Genomic DNA, 19,668 nt, shown 5'->3' with positions numbered 1-19,668 from the left:
GCCATTTCACTCAGAATAGCCTACGGTATAATCTTCCCACAGTATTTTATAAAACTCTGTGATACCTAAATTCATTAGTAACATTAGTAGACATTTTATGGGCCTTCAGCTTTTTCACCATGCAGGCTTATATGCCTACATTTTATGGGCCTTCAGCTTTTGTACCATGCAGGGTTATATGCCTACATTTTATGGGCCTTTAGCTTTTTCACCATGCAGGCTTATATGCCTACATTTTATGGGCCGTCAGCTTTTTTCACCATGCAGGCTTATATGCCTACATTTTATGGGCCATCAGCTTTTGTACCATGCAGGCTTATATGCCTACATTTTATGGGCCTTCAGCTTTTGTACCATGCAGGTTTATATGCCTACATTTTATGGGCCATCAGCTGCCCACAATGCATATCAAAGAAAGTTAAGTCCGGCTGTAACTTGCTTTCAAAGGTGCAGTAGGCAGGCAGTTCCTCACATCTACCAGGCTTGGAATGTATTGGAGTACAGCCATTGACTACTATCAGGAAATTGTTTGATGCATCATAAAGACCAAGAATTTGCTCCTATGTTGAAAGCTTCCTGAAATGATAAGCTGGTTTATTATTTATGAAAATAAATTTGTTGCCAGAATCTGCTTTCTGACTTTAAAATACCTTAGCCATTACATAATTTGCTTATATCAGTACCTGTTAGTAAAATTATTGGGGCAATGTACCTTGGAGGGGAGTCACATAGAGTCACATTTGCAAATTTGTTTCCACTCAGTAAAATTTGAATTATTCATGGATTAAAGTCAGATTTGGAAGGTTTTGATAAGGAGATTAGTTACTATTTCTTTTTTCTGGCAAAATTTTGTGGACTTTATTACTTATCTTTATTACTTATCTTTGTCACTTATCTTTATTACTTATCTTTGTTACTTATCTTTATTATTTATCTTTGTCTTTTAATTGCATCATTGTTGTATTCTACAGATTTTTCACTGTTTTCAATGGCTTCTCTTGGTTTTATTTGCTGACCTTGATTTTAGAGAGATCTACATTTGACCTAACACCGTTTCATAAACTGTTGAAAAGACTTGTATTTTGGATGGTAGCATATGCAGGTATATGCAAAGATAAATACCTGCTGATGAAATACATCTGTTCATGACTTGTGTTAAGTTGTTTTTGTACTTTGCCAGATTAAGATTGCAGAAAGCAGAACAGTACCAAAAGATTGAACCCATATGCCCGGAATCAACAAACGGCCTGTTTTATGTGTTTTTTCTGTAAAACATTGATAAATGAATAGTACAATATTCTTTATTTACACAAAGAAAACAGGAATAGTAATGTTGGAAATTTTATATGAACTAAAGATCATCGTGTATACCACATCAATAAATGTATACTAAAGTTGAAATGGTGCGAGCAATTCCTGCCAGATTCCTTTGCCATATCTGAGCACAAGCAAGGGTATTACATCCATGTCATTTCGTTTTGTTTGTAACCCGATATTTTTAAAAATTCACACCCAATAACACAGTAGAGTGAAATTTTTTTATGGGCAGGCTATTATTTGTCAGAAATTTTTTATAATCTTTGGCAGTAATTAAATTCATCAAGTAGGAAAGGGTTTGTGCCATTCATCTAGAACCTACAATGGTCATTGGGTCTTTAAATCCTTTGATTATAGCATCATGTAGTGACCAGCTCCTGAATGTTACTTTGAGTAAGTAACCCCTTGATTCTTACTGTAAAAAAGAAAAACAGGAATAGTATAAATTAATTGCAACATTCAGATTATGGGATTGTTTACCAAAAGGGTGAACCATGCTGTCTAGGCCTCTGATGCCCTGTTGTTTATTTACTACAAATGACAAAGTACCCCTTTTGTTTTGTTAGTTATTATAGTACAACAAAGTAGCTAGGTATAATGTTCTGTTATTACATTATGATAGTGTACAATTATTGTTATTAGCTATTACAGTATGAGAGTAATGTTATTGCTGTTAGCTATTACAGTATGACAATGTATTGTTATTGCTGTTATTACAGTATGATTGTACCATTATTGCTTTTAGCTATTACAGTATGATTGTACCTTTATTGCTATTAGCTATTACAGTATGACTTTACCTTTATTGTTGTTAGCTATTACAGTATGACTTTACCTTTATTGCTGTTAGCTATTACAGTATAACTTTACCTTTATTGCTGTTAGCTATTATAGTATGACAATGTATTGTTATTGCTGTTATTACAGCATGATTGTACCATTATTGCTGTTAGCTATTACAGTATGACAATGTATTGTTATTGCTGTTATTACAGTATGATTGTACCATTATTGCTGTTAGCTATTACAGTATGACAATGTATTGTTATTGCTGTTATTACAGTATGATTGTACCATTATTGCTGTTAGCTATTACAGTATGATTGTACCTTTATTGCTATTAGCTATTACAGTATGACTTTACCTTTATTGTTGTTAGCTATTACAGTATGACTTTACCTTTATTGCTGTTAGCTATTACAGTATAACTTTACCTTTATTGCTGTTAGCTATTACAGTATGACAATGTATTGTTATTGCTGTTATTACAGTATGATTGTACCATTATTGCTGTTAGCTATTACATTATGAGTGTACTATTATTGCTGTTACCTATTATAGTACAAATACTATTTTTGCTATTAGTTCTTTCATTAAGACAGTGTACAGTTATTGCTGTTGGCTATTGCAGTATGACTACTATTAATGATGTCAGCTAGTACATTATGATGGTGTACTATTATTATTGCTTTTAGTTATTACAATATGAGTAGGACTATCTACCACTATGGCCTTGTCATTAATTTCAGAATGACAGTGTACCACTAATGCTGTTAGGATTACAGTGCAACAGTGTTACCCCTTTTCTGTTACATGTATGGCATTATGACAGTACATGTCTCTGGGTTTGTTTTTATTACTGTAGGCCGAGTTTGACAACAGTTGTTACAGTATGACAGTGGATGTTTACTGCTGTTTATTACAGTAGAACAAGTATGTCAACAGTTGTTCCAGTATGATAGTGGGTGTGTACTGCTATTTATTACAGTAGAACAAGTATGTCAACAGTTGTTCCAGTATGATAGTGGGTGTGTACTGCTATTTATTACAGTAGAACAAGTATGTCAACAGTTGTTCCAGTATGATAGTGGATGTGTGCTGCTATTTATTACAGTAGAACAAGTATGTCAACAGTTGTTCCAGTATGTTGTTGTTGTTGTTGTTGTTGTTGTGGGGTTTAACGGCATTTTTCAGCACACGATAGGCTATACATGACGGCCAGTATTAATGGTGGAGGAAGAACCCGGGAAAACACCGGAAAGAACCACCAACCCACGAGAAGCTACTGGCAAGCTTTCTCACATACCCACATTGGCTGAATCCTAGACTCGAACCGCCTCAGACAGAGGTGAGATGGCAGTGATCCGTAACGAAGAGCGCTTTAGACCACTCGGCCACTCGGGGCCCCTGTTCCAGTATGATAGTGGGTGTGTACTGCTATTTATTACAGTAGAACAAGTATGTCAACAGTTGTTCCAGTATGATAGTGGGTGTTTACTGCTATTTATTACATTAGAACAAGTATGTCAACAGTTGTTCCAGTATGATAGTGGGTGTGTACTGCTATTTATTGCAGTAGAACAAGTATGTCAACAGTTGTTCCAGTATGATAGTGGGTGTGTACTGCTATTTATTACAGTGGAACAAGTATGTCAACAGTTGTTCCAGTATGATAGTGGGTGTGTACTGCTATTTATTACAGTAGGACAAGTATGTCAGCAGTTGTTCCAGTATGATAGTGGGTGTGTACTGCTATTTATTACAGTAGGACAAGTATGTCAGCAGTTGTTCCAGTATGATAGTACATGGCTACTGATGCTGTTTATTACAGCTGAACAGTATGTGTACAGATGTTACAATATGACAGTTCTTATCTACTGCTTTTTTATTAAAGTAGAGTATGTTGACGGATGTTACAGTATGGGAGTGCACCCATACTACTCTTTTGGCTGTTAAAGTATGACAAATTTTGTCTAGTGTGGTAGGAAAAAGTACCAATTCCACTCCGCTTTTCTTTGTCAATAGGTCCAACAAGAAGGAGCAAATCAAGCAAAAAAGAGGAAAACTAAAAAGGAGAGAAATGCAAGTACAAAGAGAAGTAAATTTGAGTCAGAGGAATCTGCAACGTCTAACAACAGCAGCACCAGAAAGAAAAGCAACAGAAGGTCCAGAGAATCAAAAGACAAGGACAACCAGAAAGGTTTCAAGGACAAAGAGACGGATAATGATGACTCCACGGTATGTAATATGATATCAAAATTACGATGTACTTGATTGGGATGCAATGTGGTCTGGTGTTGATTAAGTTTGTTGCATGCAATTCAGTACAAGTGTTAAACCCAAGCCTGTTAAAATTAATGCTTAAGTGGGTCAGCCAGTACTTTCTCATGATCAGTTGGCCAAGTGTTTTATTATATGCTGTGAAGTTTTGTTGTCCTTCCTTTTCAGTTTAAATGTCTGGTTTTCCAAGGAAAGGAGACTTTAGGACAACGTTTTCATGTGGCATGTTTCACTAACTTCAACGACAAAGGAAATGTATATTCATGATTAATTATTGGTCACATGGGTATAAAATCTATATGCCATCAACTCCAGTGTATATTTTGAGGATCAAGAAGTATGCATATCAAGATTTTACATTAGTTTAGTACAGAGTTTTATGTTAATTTACCTTATAGTGTTGGACAATCTGATTAAAATCAGACCTCCACCGTCGTACACTAACATCTGGCAGTGACCGCTTAGAAGTCGAGGTCTGGTGACCAATGTTGTTACCATAATCAACGAATTTTATCAGTCAATCAGGTGAAATAATATATCTTCACATTTGGGAGACTGAGCAGTATAGCTGAAGGGCATCAATGTGTGCCAAACAACTTGATTCACTTTCAGATTTATGAAAGCCGCATTTCAATTTTCATATTTAAAAGGCCCACCAAAACATGACCCCCTAAGCGGTTGCTGTCAGGTCTTCACCTAGGACAGTTGAGATCTGATTTCAATCAGATTGAGTTTAAGGATATGTTGTACAAGTTTTATTTCATCCAGGTATGTTTATGAAGTACAATATTGTGTATGCCTTAGAGCTAGCATATTAGCAGACCTGCCAACCCATACAATTTTGCTGCAGGTTTTACGAAAATGACCCTTACAGTTCAAACTTTTGGAATAAAAGCAAAAGCTATGGAAATAGGATTGCCATGGTAAAATCCAGACAATTAGTTTGTCTGTATTTAATATGGATCTGGGTTTCATATTAGAATTAGTGGAATTAGTTAGACAGCCAACTAGACTAATTTTACTGTAGTACTTAAATGCTTTAACACATTAACCCCTGGAGGTTTTTGTCATTATCGCCTGAAATTCGAGTAGGAAACACATTTTGAAAGCTATTTCTGAATATATCCTAATGCATCACCTTCCAGGTCAGGCGATTTTCAAATAACCGAATACCTAGTTATGTTAGAAACATTGTTTTTCATTGGCTATTTGGCTTGTGCATGAGCAGAAGGGTAAAAGTTGAAGTTCTGTTCTTTTTCTTTCTTTTTTTCTTCATGAAAGGTGTATGCATGATCAAACTGTTTATTTTAGAAATTTTAAATATGGAGTGCAGCAAGCAGTACTTGTTGAAAACAAAGAGGAAAAGAAACCTCTTAAAAACTGTTAATAATCAGAACAGAAGAATAAAAATAAATATTCAGATTCTTGTGAATAAAAGCAGGAAAGGCAGCAATTACATTTATTTGACATCACATCGATTTGAGTATTGTATTCTGGCAGGAGATATGATTGTTGTTGTAATGTTAAAAAATAATAAAAAAATTGCAAGAATTATGTCAAGTTAAGAGATGGCAACAAGCCATTGAACTGCATATGGTTTGGAACTGAAGTGTTTTTTACAGCTGTGCTTTAAGTAAATAATTAGGTCAACATGTACTACAAAAACTTTTCAGTTGAACATGATGTTTACCATTGTTGCATCAGTTTTGAATACCAAACTTTTTAAATATGTTTTCCAGCCATACAATAGCAGTACATGTTTGGTTACACCATACTGAAAACCGGTCAAACTTTAGGAAATTGTCAGCTATCTAACTGAGATGGTCATGTTAGGGTTGGCAAGTCTGTATCAGTCATTTAGCAACAAAAAAAATCCCTATTTGTCTGTAAGAAAACCCTTTCAAAACAATGTTGCCCTTATTCTTGTTACTGTTTACACTTTACTTTTCAATCTAATTGTACTAAGTCTGTTATTATATAAAAGATAAACTTTCCTAAATAAGCCGAGTTTAATGAATGAACTAAAAGCAACACTTTGTTAGGAGTCCATTATAAAGCTTGCAAACTAGTGCTATTCCTGTTGTGGTTTGTTAGACTGGACCACAAATATGAACTTGCAAAGCATGTCATGTCATGTGGTTTAGGAACCAGTCTATAAAATCGTACAACTAGTCATCTTCTACTCAAAACAAGATGAGTTTTGTACTGCTGCTTCCTGTCAGAAAGTGGAACAGGGGAAATCTATAGTCTGCTGGTATTTTCTACATGACATCCTTACAGGTCTCTAGTAGCTATGGTAACTGAGGCTTATTTCACCAGTCTGAAATAATACATTATGTACATGCAAAAAGTGGATTTTAAAAATAGTGTAGTATTTTTCTTCCTGAACATTTTGGTTGCCTTAAAACAGGTTTTAGCTACAGACAGACAAAGTCTGTGGTAAAGTTTGTTTTGGTACATCTTTATGTGTTACTATGGTACAATCCATAGGCCATCTGGGGTCTGTATCAACTGGTTAATTGGCAAGCATACTGGGGGAGGGGGGGGGGTGCGGAAGTGAAACAGAAAAAAAGATGCATAAAAAAAGTCTGGGAATAATTTCCCCCCTCCTTCTTCAGTTAAATAGCAAAAAGTAGGAAGGGAATTTTCCTACCTTCCTGCATTAATATACTATAAAGGAAGGATGATGTATCATACTTTTCTTGCATCTTAAGATATAAATAATTGATAATAAAAGGAGCTCAAAGATCGCTTGATCTTCAAGACAGTTACAAGCCAAACTTGTAAATAAGCCATCTTTCATTCTCTCTTTAACATTTCCCTTCTGTGAACAATTCAGATGGATAAAAATAAAAATGCTTCCTGAGCCATGTAGAAATTATGGTAGTATTTTGTAAATTCATTGTGTAGTACACACTGATGAATGCCCCAGTTTTGGTTCCTGAGATAATTCAGTTCAGAATGCAGTATTTCCCATTTTATTGGGATAGGGAGAAGCCCTGTTTAATTTTATAACATGTGCAATGTGGGAGACCATTGCAAAGTATATGATCCAGTCAGTGACCTAGTTACAGGGGCTGTAGGCAGAAAATGTATTTGAGTGCCTCTGGGTCAGACAGATTGAACATTTTATGGGTGTGGTCACCTCCAACTCTACCAGCCTGTGCTGGAACTGAGTCAACAGGTGCCAACATAACTGTATTTGGTTGTTTAGGATCAAACTTATCATAAAATAGCCTTAGCCTGTTGTAAAATGTGCACTTTAGTTTTCATTAGCTGAAAATAAAATTTAACAGAAATCCGCAATAACGTATATATCAAGTAAGAGTTTGAATTTGTTGTCCAGTATTCTTATAACCGCAGAATTACATCGAGTGCACGGTCAAACAAACTATTTGAAAATTTGGCTTTATTTCACCAAATCCAAATCAAAATTTCTTTAATTCTTTTTAAAGATTAACGTTAAACATCGTAAGCACGCTGTTTAATAAACTTACATCAGTCTAATGATATAGCCAATAATTTAATAGTAAGAGTCCAGCCTACATCCTGTACTAGTTACCTGCTGTTGTAGAAGGCTAGAGTCATTAATATAGGTTTCATAAAAATTTACATAGCATTTGAAGTTCTATGCAATGTAGAGGTGAAGATGGATAGTTTCAAAGAAAAAGGTGGAGAATAATTCACAATCCCATGCCTATTAGTTTATATATTGAGGCTGATCTGAATGTCACTAACTGTAAATCCGAAGAATGACACAGGCATAACATATACAAATTTGTTACTAATACATTGTTTTTGAGTACGTATTGTCAAAGTTCTATGCCACATCTTCTATAAATTTACTATCTTGACACAGTGTGATAACACCAAAAAATTACACGTCCTTTTTCAGAACCTTGAGGATGAAGAGAAAGAGGAGCAGGTAGAAGAAATGGAGGAATACTCACCTCCACCTTTAGCCCACATTCGCAAGGACCGCAGTAGAGATAAAGGGGAAGGTAAGCAGCACAGAGACAACTCTAGTCCAACATTTGACAAGAACACAGACTATTCCGCCTTTGGAAAGGAGAAGAAAAAGAACAAGAAAAACAAGGACAAAGACACAAACAACTCCAAAGATGATCAGGTCTCTACTAAAGTGTCTGAAACTGCTAGATCTGGTGAAATCAAATCAAGTGAGTTCCTTTGAATGTTTTGTCTTTTAGCAGATAGTGAGAATAGGTATCCATTTCTCTTGCTTACAGTGGCATCAGTGCTGGCATTAAGAATTTTTGTTCAAAAGAAATCTAATGTACACGTTAGCACTTTTTGCAGACCTTTTGTTTAAAATCCTAAGAATCCTTTTTCTGTTCATCAAATTGAAAGTATAAAAGTAAACTGGTCAAGAAAGTGATGTAAGTGAATTTTTTCATGATGACTTTTTAGTGTTGATGCAACTTTGAAGGAAGATTTTTGTTGTAATGTAAGGCGTAAAAACTAAGCATTTTTCTTTTTTACTGCAGGTTCTTTGACCTTCAGCAAACCTCTGGTCAAGGCTTCAGTTGCCCACCTGAAGAAAACTGGTGAGCCATTTCTGCAAGATGACTCCTGTAGTGAAGTAACCCCAAAACTGATGAAATGTCGAGAGTGCAAAATGACACCAACTCAGCGCAGCAAGAAATTGCCAAACATATTCTGTCGATTTTATGCTTTTAGAAGGTAATGTTAACTTTTGTAAACTGGATTATACAGGGGAAATTCACCATAAGGGGCTTAATAGTAAGACGAGGTCAGATTTAAAACAGTTGCTTCACATCTTCACATTTATGGCCCGCTATTTCCTGACACTACTCAAAACATAAAACAAAGCTGCCCAAGAGATAAAATTCAGTCAAGTTTCAGAAACATTTAGCTTGCAATTTTTTTAAAATGTTTTTACACAGCAGTGATTATTTCTTATAAAGCATGGGGCTGTTTTGTTCCCAATTGTTATACACAGCAGTGATTAATTCTTATAAAGTATGGGGCTGTTTTGGTCCCAATTGTTATACACAGCAGTGATTAATTCTTATAAAGCATGGGGCTGTTTTGGTCCCAGTTGTTGTACACAGCAGTGATTAATTCTTATAAAGTATGGGGCTGTTTTGGTCCCAGTTGTTATACACAGCAGTGATTAATTCTTATAAAGCATGGGGCTGTTTTGGTCCCAATTGTTATACACAGCAGTGATTAATTCTTATAAAGTATGGGGCTGTTTTGGTCCCAATTGTTGTATAAATTGGTATCTAGTAGATTATTACTATACATTTGCAGTTGTTCAACCCTATCACCCCCACCCCCCAAAACTTATAATTAAATTCATAGGATTTTTCCACGTGGGTTCAAATCTTGGGGTATCTGAGAAAGTTTTCCACTAGCTTCACATGGGTCAGTGGTTTTTCACAGGGGTTTTCCAGGTTCTTCAAAAAAAAAAAAAAGCCACCATGCATAGCCTTGCATGTGCTAAAAAATAGCAGGAAGCCACAAAAGCAACAACATTCTCACTTTACTACTGTTCAGTATGTGATGTGGTTGGCAGATATTGAGTTTGTTTGCTTTCGTATGCGTCAGACTTTCTACCCATTTTCAAAGCTGTTTCTTTATATTGTGTGTTATAGAGAATCATACTTGTAATCTGACTTCAGTTGATAGATGACACTGTCCATATTTAAAGTAACTGGTCTCACAGTATAATTCTTGGAACAGCATGTTACTGGATGAAAACTTGTCTGGTCGGTCCTGAATGAAAATGGTTTTGCTCAGACATCCACTATGGTTGCCACAGTGGTCATTTTGAAAATCTTGTCCCTATGGTCATATCGGCACAGTGGTCATTTTGAAAATCTTGTCCCTATGATCATATTGGCACAGTGGTCATTTTGAAAATCTTGTCCCTATAGTCATATCGGCATAAGATTTTCACTAAAAGACTTGATGATGTCTTGTTGGTTCTAAATGAAAATAGTGCCAGCTGCCACAGCAGCCATCTTCAAAATCTTATCACTACTTCACCCAAATGGATGGTCACATGAGCATAGGGTTTTAGTTAAAAGACGTACATGTCCAGTTGTTCCCAAAGAAAACAGTGTTGGCTTTATTTTTAGCATAGTCACCTCAGCAGCCATCTTGAAAAAAATTGTTATTGCTACTCCTCCTGAACAAAGTTATAGTGGCATAGGGTTTTCACTGGTATTCATCTTAAATAAAAATTGTTACGATCTGCCTATTTGGACACCACAGCCACAGTCTTGAAAATCTTGTTTCTACTCCTCCAAGATGGAAAGTCATTAAAAAATTGGATTTTCACCAGAATATCCCTTGTGATGTCTAGTTTGTACTAAACAGACACGAGTTTTCTCCATTTTAAAGCAGAATTCCACTTTTATCCTGACTTGAATCGGATTTTACTTGATATAGTCTTTTTTTTAAATATCATTTCTGATTCTTTTTTTTAAAAATGGTCTGTTAGGTCACATTCCAAAATGACCATTGTAAATTATTCGTTCCATATATTAGCACATGACTCTAATAAAGAGTATTCTGATTGGTCAAAGGATTAAATTCATCCAATGAATCTTCATGTAATGGAAACTGATGGCAAAACATGGCGTCCCAAGTTGTTGAGAGAGACCATGACACAAAATGTTTAGATAAAGGTTTAAAAAAACGTATGGAAATGAGAATGGCTGGAGTGAAAAGTTGACGGAAATTTAGTTGGTCAGTTAATAAGAAAACTGAATGCTAGAGGACTAGCATTTTGTGACCTCTGCATTAATGAACTGATTGTGGCATGTGGAAGAGTTTGGAACAGCAGCTACAAAAGAAGCTGCATATGGAGAAAAAAAAGCTCAAATGGCATATGGCAATTAATTTCTATTAAGAAGAAAGATTTCTTGCATGAGAGAACAGATGTAGCCCTCTGTCAGAATATATGCACTGCATGTCGCCAATACAAGCACCAGCTTGAAGGGAAAAAAACTCTCATTGAGAAAGAAAAGAAACAATTGCACATTGAGCCAAAATAGAGGTGACAAAAAGGAAGGCTAAAGAAATCTTTGCCAAAGCCACAAAAAGAGCTTGACTGGCATATCAACAGGTTGTGTCCATTGGTGAAAAAGACAAGTGAATGTACGGGATTATTTGTATATACTTGGGTGTTTATTTTACAGATTTGTTATGAAAAGAGAGAAGTATAATATATTTGCTGCAAAAATTGACAAATTATTGTGACTTAATTACGATGTGAACACTGATATGCACATGAAAGAACTTCAGCCTCATTAGTATTGGAGATTAAATGTGACTATAAATACTGTGAAATTATTGAAGTAAAGTTGAACATTTTTGGTAAGTTTATTAGTTTTTCAAATGATTATTTGTGCTTATTTTATGATATAAGTTGCACCAGGAGCAGTTTTTTTATGAGTGTAAAATGTGCTTTTGGCCTCGAATTGAGGCGCTTCCCCTCAATATCCCGTATGGGGAGGACCCACAAACCCCCTTTAAAAAAATTTCAGCTTTTTTTTATGGAAGACCAAAATTTTGTCTGACTAAAGAAAATTGAAGCAGTCCGAAAAATATTGTAATTGACATGCGGTTTAAAACAGAATATTGTAATTGACATGAGGTTTAAAACAGAATATTGTAGTTGACATGAGGTTTAAACCAGAATATTGTAGTTGACATGAGGTTTAAACCAGAATATTAATTGTAATATTTTGTTTGTCCTGAATAAAAATGGTGCCGATCTTGCATCCAATATGGCTGCCATAGTGGCTAATTTGAGGATCTTGTCACTCCAGAATATCGGAATATGGTTTCAACACTGCAGGTAAAATAAGAAATAGTTTTAAGGGGCTGTTAAGTAACTTTGAACCTTGAGATATCTGCACCGTAACTCTCAAGGTAAAGCTTGCAGTTTTTGTACTAAGTAAATATAGTGTACATTCATCTTTTATATCACTTTTGTTCAGCAGGGCTGGGTTTTAATCAGTTTTCTCTTGGTTACAGCATAACAAAAAACACATGCAACACACGATAGTAATTTAATGTGTCAAGTTACACCCAGGGCTACATACATGCAACACACAATAGTACTTAATGTGTCAAGTTACACCCACGGCTACATAGGTGTGAAGCAATACCCACTGTTGGGATATGGAGCAGTCCTAATTCAAGTTGAGTGCTAATTCAAGTGAAACACATCCGATCAATTTCCTGCAGTATGGTCCTATTGTCATTTATAAAAATAGATGTGGGAAAAAAAAGCTAACCAGAAATGCTGTAGATAAAGTGATTCTTGTTGAGATGTTTTCATTGTTCATAGTGGAAATTATGGCAGTTATTCCAAGCTCCACAAGTTAGGTGTTTTCAAAAACCGATCAATTCTCTTTAGGCATTATGGGATTGTGAACTACAGGCTAGATTTACTTACCTCCAGAATTGAAGATCTTTACAGTGTGCAAAACTACACACATCTGAAAATGAAGATTTGTCATTGGAACTGCTCCAATTAAGTATTGGCCTTACACTTTGAAAAACCACATCTTAACAAACTGTTTTGAAAGAATTGTGTGTTGTTTAAAATTACTTCCAAGAGATGTATTAGATTGACTTTAATAAGGGATGAAAGTTAACAGAGTAATGGGCCCATGTGTTTGGAATTAATTTGCTGCTCTTAACATAAGACATGACCTCAGAGTTGTGTCTGGCATAGGGTTTATAACCAAAATTTGCTAGTAGATTGCCAGATAGCAGAGTGGCTTGGTTAGCAGCTATGGCACTGGGTGCAATTATTTCCATTAAATACACTTTGAATGTTATAATAAACCAGTCTGCCCTTTGAATTTAGTAATAAGCCAGTCTGCCCTGTGAATGTAATATGAACCAGTCTGCCCTTTGAATGTAATAATAAACCAGTTTGTCTTTTTGAGTTGAACTTTAGCACACAAATGACTGAGTAATTTGCAGTTATTATTTTTCATGATGCTTATTTTTATACTTTAATTATACCAATATTGATTAACCTAAAAAGAAAAAATTTAAAACTGTCAAGGTTTATATTGGCTTTAATATAAAAAATAAGTACTTAAATAAAAAATATTCCTCTTCTGGTGTTTGAGAAAACCCTAAATTATGAAAATCCCCATATTTCTGACATTGTTGTATATACTCTCCACCCCAAACCACTGCTGATATCTGCCATTAAATAGGGTCAGATTAATCAATACATTTCCACTTTTACTTTCTACTTTGTATTTAAGCTGCTGTCTCCATGTTACCTTTAAATGCATACCCATATTATATTGTTTGATGTATTTTTTTTATATCCAGCATAATTCTTTTCTTCCTGCATTCTTGTGGTTTAAAATATCCCTTACAAGACCTAAAACGTAAATTAAGGAATGGATGCCATTATAAGGTTATGTTTTTGTTGTTGGTGGGTTTTTTTCAGTAAGACTGTCAGGTCATTTATGAGGCAGAGTCTGTATGGGATAAAATTCCAAGACAAGTAAAAGAGTTCCTCAGAGCCAATATTACACAGATTTGACCTTGGGTATCAGGCTTGTGCATATTTTGAATTTGTCAGAATGAGTCAGTATTTATACAGTTCTCTCTTTTTTTAATCTTTTGAACCTCTTATAATAGAACGTTAGTAATAGCATTTCTAAATTGATTTGCCTTTCTTATGATGGTATCGAGAAAACTACATGAATAAAGTCTTTGTTGTCCTTAAATTTGTGCATATTAAGTTGTATTTGTAATATATGATGTGTGAACACCTGAAGTTTGTGAAGTATAATTATAGCATTGAGATCATTCTTTCATTCATTCTATCAATTAAAAAAAGCCTTCAGATGCTTTGCACAGCCCCATTGGGATTGGTTGATTGTATTGTATATTGGCCGTGGCATGTGGTGAGCAGTTAAATTCACAAAGTGTTATTAATATTTTAAAAGGTTGCAAACAAGACCATGTCGATTTCTCTCCTCTTAAACCATGTGCTTTATATCAGTGGTTCCCAACCTTTGGTCCAGGGGTCTGCAGGGTTATTCCAAGGGGTCCAAGAATTCACAAAGCTTCACATGCATGTCTTGCTCCTTCTGGCCAGCATGGGTATCTGCAAAATATTTTTGAAGTTAAGGAGTTCTAATAAGTTGAGAACCACTGCTCTGTACAATCCAAGCAATTAGCACTCTTCTAGGTACATTATTGTTAAACAACATTCCAATTGACCTGTTTATACATCATGCCAAGTTACCAGCTCTTAGCACTGTTAAGGGATTAAAGAAAACTTGAATAAATCAGTTACTATGCAAGTTGCAATGAAAAATATTTATGCAGTGGAAACATATTTTACAGCACTCTCACCAATCATGCCGGGGGGGGGGGTAGCTGGAAAAAGCCCTAATTTTGGTACAAAGAAAGTTAAGCTACACACATTTCAGAGTCCTAGCTCTCCAAGTTTCTCATTTCTTTCTGTTGGACTTGCTGACCATTCACATATGAATCTTCCTTTACTGGAACATGTTCACCTTCTAACTGCAACTATTGTTGAGTCTGCAATTATTATTATTCAATCAACCTTCCATAAAAAGTTGAACTCCCACCCACCTGCCCAAAATAGAGGTGTTGATTGAAGTAGGCAATGGTAGCATGCCACTGTTCTCACCATCATGAAGAGAGTTGAGTTCTAGTCTTTGTTTTTACCTAATTTACATGAACCAAGTAATATAGACCTGCAGAGGAGATATCAAAGGCATGTTCTGGGCTTTTATAGCCACAATTAGTCATCAGCTTTGACCTACTAGAGTGTTATCTAGTTTCCTGCCTAAGTTAAATGGAATTTACACCAAGAAAAGATAAGGCTGATAAAAGGCCTTGTCAGAATAATCCACTTTGAATTGATTGTCTATTGAGAAGTATCTCTACTCCATACAGGTGTATAGGACTTTATTATCAATAGATAATAAATACAAATTACACAAATGGTTTCTGGACCATAAGTACCCATTATTACATGACGTATTAACACTTGTCACTGTATCTAAGAATACTTTCATTGAAAACACCTCTGAAAACAAAATCATTATCAAATCCGTTTTTTGGCCTTGGGTACAGATGTGCTACCTAATATATATACAATGCCCATTAGTGAAAAATTGTTGAGGTAAACAAAAAAGGTCAGTGTGACCTTGTACTAGGTAAACTGATGTTTGAGTTAGTACAGATATAAATTATTTTTACGAGATTTAAAGATTGATTCAAAACCAGAACACATTATTTTCTTATTATAACATCTGTTTGCTAATAAAGCACATGTGGCAGTTTTGACTTTCTGCAGTTGTGGGCAAATCTAGTCCAAAGAAATTGTGAGCACAAGTCATCGCTCCTTATCCCAAATGTCAGTATCAACACACCATTTTCCCCCATGATAACATACCTCATTTTATTGCATAAAAAGGATCAGAACATAAAATGCCTTATGTCTGACTCCACCACTCCTCCAATTAGAGTTGTGAGCATTCCATTCTTTGCTTTGTTTATCAACCCAGCAAGAGCTCACATGCCATTGTGAAGGTCCCAAGCAGTTTGTAGATGACAACTTGTCTACAGTGGCAGGCATCCACAACGATATTATCTCATCCTGTAAATTGCAGAATCATGTTTACCATATTCCAGTCAGAAAATTAATCAGCAGTTTATTTTTAATTAGCTGCATTGTACTAGCATTGCATATCAAAGAAAGTTGTTAGATTTTGTAACACTCCTTGGTGAACCATGATGTAGATACATACAGGACCATTAACCTATCACATGATCACTACACCATTTGTTCAACAGGCTGCTCCATTCCATTATAACCTGGTAGCTAGGTGCTTTTGAGGGGGGAAAAGGGTTTTCTCAAAAGCTTTCTAACTGGATAATTAGTCCCCCTTCTGCCTGACAATAGGCATGTTTCATACTAAATGGCCCCAGACATGCAATGAACAGGTTGTTCAGACTTGGAAAATTGCTGTTGCACTAACGGAAGATAGGAAAGATGAATTTGAATAGATATCACTAAACAGATCATCTAAACATTTCAAGTGGGATGGCTTCCTTGGGGATCATGAGAAATGAAAACAAATTTGGCATCCATATTTCTGTACATGAACAGCTTGAGAATACTTGGTTGAGGTCCTTGTCCATCAATAGGCCTTCATATTTCATTATGATGTATTTTTTAATCAAAAGCCAAGATCCTTGATTTCACAGCTAATATGCCTCATGTTTTCCTACAGGGTTATGATAGTATTTTAGTACATGATAATCTGCTTTATTTACTTTGAGTGAATCTTTTAATAGTAAAAATAGTTGTAATTATAATGAAAATTGAGTGAAGAGAAAAGTAACTGACTGCATCCACCTCAGATGCAGAAGGGCGTGGGTTTGAACCCAGCTGAATCAAACCAGACATAAAAATGGTACTAACAGCTGCCTTGCTTGTTGCTCAGCATTTAGAGGTTAGTGTTAGGACTGTTCGGCCTGGTGTTGGGATAATGTGACGGGGGGGGGGGGACATCGTATTACATGTCTGCTCATGACACCCCAGTGCTAGACATGTGATATGACTGAAATTTTTATTATCGAATCTCTAGCTTTTTCCTCCTAAAGAATGCAAGGTCCGAGGGACTTCTTTTCTCAGGTTCATTGTTATATTTAGAAAGGTAGAAATATTTAGAAAGGTATATGGCTGATTCAGTGGGAATTGTTAAAGTTAAACATTGCCAAGAAAATTGCATGACCAGTTTGTAGAGGAGATAAGCAGAAGAAAAAAAAAGACTTTTTCAGATTCATATGGGAAAACAACCATTGCTTGTACAGATTAAATTGGGGGGGGGAAGCTATTTGAAATGGTATCTTCTTGGTATATTGAGTATAATTATGGTTGGAATTAATTCAGGGCCTGACAAGCTGGAGTTAATGGACATGTAGACTAAAATTCCTGCCTGCAGAATATCATTGATTAAAAACTCTATAAATCTTGCTTCAGGAATTTATTTGTAATTTTAGGGATACCAGAATGTGGATGAGTCTGGCTCCTTGTTTTCAAACATAAGCCACAAAAATGAATTGTAATCTGAAAGGCATATATATTGTTGATTAAATATGTTCTCCTGTGGTTAGGAGCAATACCAACAACTGGAGGTAAGAATGAATTGATTAGTTCTTTTAAGCTGAAAACCTTGTGCTAACCTGGATTCCAGCCCAAATTGATTTTAGATAGAAACAGCTATGCAGGATGTAAACACTCCAGAGGTGAAGCCAGTCTAAACAGACTGGATATGTGGTGGAACAGTTAGCATTTGGAATGCCTAAGTTGAGGATTGGTGAACTAGCAAATGTAGCAGAACATTTAGGTTAGTAACTCCTGTACTAATTAATGTTGAAATGTTAAAGCAGAAAAACCCACACAGATAATATCACCTGATGTATTAACCATGGATGGGGGTTGAGTACAGTGTACGGGTGGTTGTGGAATCCTCGCATTGGTATCTTAAATACACTTGTTAGTGTGGCATTGAACAATGCTTAAATCAAAGTCGGAGTATCAGTGAAACTCCCCATTTTGGTCAGAAATGTTCTTAGGCAATTACATGGATGTTACAGTGTTAAAAGTTTGTTGTCTTCTGGTGTTTTAACCTATCTGAAACTCTGGGTATATATTCTAGATGCGCACTTGTGGAAATGCACCAATTAATGAAAAATCAACTGATATTTTAATATCAGTGATACCATATCTGTTGCTGTTTCATAGTACTTTTCTGGGAGGAAAATAAATACCCTGACATTATGACAGAAATTCATCATCCCATTAGAAGACCGCTCCAATGGCCTAGTGGTTAGAGCATCCAACTTGGATGCAGGGGGTTGTGAGTTCCAAAACCGGCAGTCATACCAAAGACTTCTACAAATGGTACTAACAGCTGTCTTGCTAGGCGCTCAGCATTAAGAGGTTAGTGTTGGGACTGGTTGACCTGGTGTCAGGATAATGTGACTGGGTAGGACATAATGCTAAATGTCTGCGGCATGATGCCCCAGTGCTAGACATCACTATAGACTGCCAACTGCAGACTTTGTAGTGAAATTGTTTAAGCTGTGTTAAAAATCCAAATCACACACTCATTTCATTAGGGTGAACAAGAAGATTTCAGAGCACTAGATGCCTCTGAGACACCCTGCACATTTTTACTCAAGCATACTGTCCCTTTATTCTTTTCTTAGTCAAAATGATGTGATGTCCACATTGTTTATTTCGAATATTTGCCATCACTTTGTGGGTCAACAAGCAATGTTACTATTTCTCATGTCCCTGGATGGCCTAGTTTTCAAAAGCACAAAGCTATAATCACTGTCATCTCACCTCTGTCCACAGGGGTTTAAGTCTTAAGCTAGATCAGTGTTTGTTTGTGAGAAAGCTTTCTTCCTGTGGGTCATTGGTTCTCATGGGTTTTCCAAGGTTCTTCCTCCATCAGTTATACTGACCGCCCTATATTGACTATCATGTGCTGAAAGTTAGCATTAAACCCACAACAGTGGCAGTCTCTATTGTGTGTATGTTCATCATGAAAGTTTGGATCTTACCCCTGATCAAGTTTGATCTCTTAATTTGGATCTTACCCCTGATCAAGTTTGATCTCTTAATTTAAGTCCTCAGTTTTTAGCATTTGATCTGTATATATGTTGTACAACTTGGCATTTTGTTTTTATTTTTTACCCCTGCATAGGGCATTATAGACCAGCAATTTGTTCTCCACCTTTTTTTTTCCCCACCGCCAGTCAGACAAAAAAAAAGGCTGAGAACAACTTGCTGGTCTAAGGGCATTACTGATTAAGTTGGGTTGCACATTTCTAGCTAAGGGTAGTTATTTTGTTTTATTTCTCTATCCTTGCATATTTTGCAGTGTTGTTCACTGCAAAATTTTAATGTTAATTACAAATTGTTTAATTTACATTACCAATATCATGAATTTTGCTATTATTATACATGGTAAATTCGGTTGCACACCACTTTAATTTATCACTTGCTGCTGTTAAGTGACCAAGAAGGTTCTGTGTCTTCTGCAGTTTTCGGCATTCTTCTCTGTGTCCCTTTGGTCTAAGAGAAAGATTACTCAAGTCTCTGGGCTCTGGGTTTGTGAACCCCCTTCCAGGGGAGGTTGTAAAAAGGTGGAGGGTGAGCAGCACCTTCTTATTCTGTGAGGGCAGAGAGAGAGAAGCATCACC

General features: G+C 35.9%; 1 protein-coding gene across 1 annotated transcript in view; it reads left to right on the top strand.

The window, feature by feature from the left end:
- The window catches only part of LOC149794699 (uncharacterized), a 265,989-nt gene that overhangs the window by 230,241 nt on the left and 16,080 nt on the right, over positions 1–19,668 (top strand). The window contains exons 12-14 of the mRNA XM_089964317.1: positions 4,123–4,335; positions 8,273–8,555; positions 8,883–9,078. Of these exons, the coding sequence (XP_089820443.1) occupies positions 4,123–4,335; positions 8,273–8,555; positions 8,883–9,078 (692 nt within the window). The remainder of the gene's footprint in view (positions 1–4,122; positions 4,336–8,272; positions 8,556–8,882; positions 9,079–19,668) is intronic.

Source organism: Sinohyriopsis cumingii, chromosome 7 (assembly GCF_028554795.1).
Source record: "Sinohyriopsis cumingii isolate HCF-2022 chromosome 7, ASM2855479v2, whole genome shotgun sequence".
NCBI classification, from domain to species: Eukaryota; Metazoa; Mollusca; class Bivalvia; order Unionida; family Unionidae; genus Sinohyriopsis; species Sinohyriopsis cumingii.
Note: the sequence above shows the minus strand (reverse complement) of the source record. Positions and strands in the feature narration are given on the sequence as shown.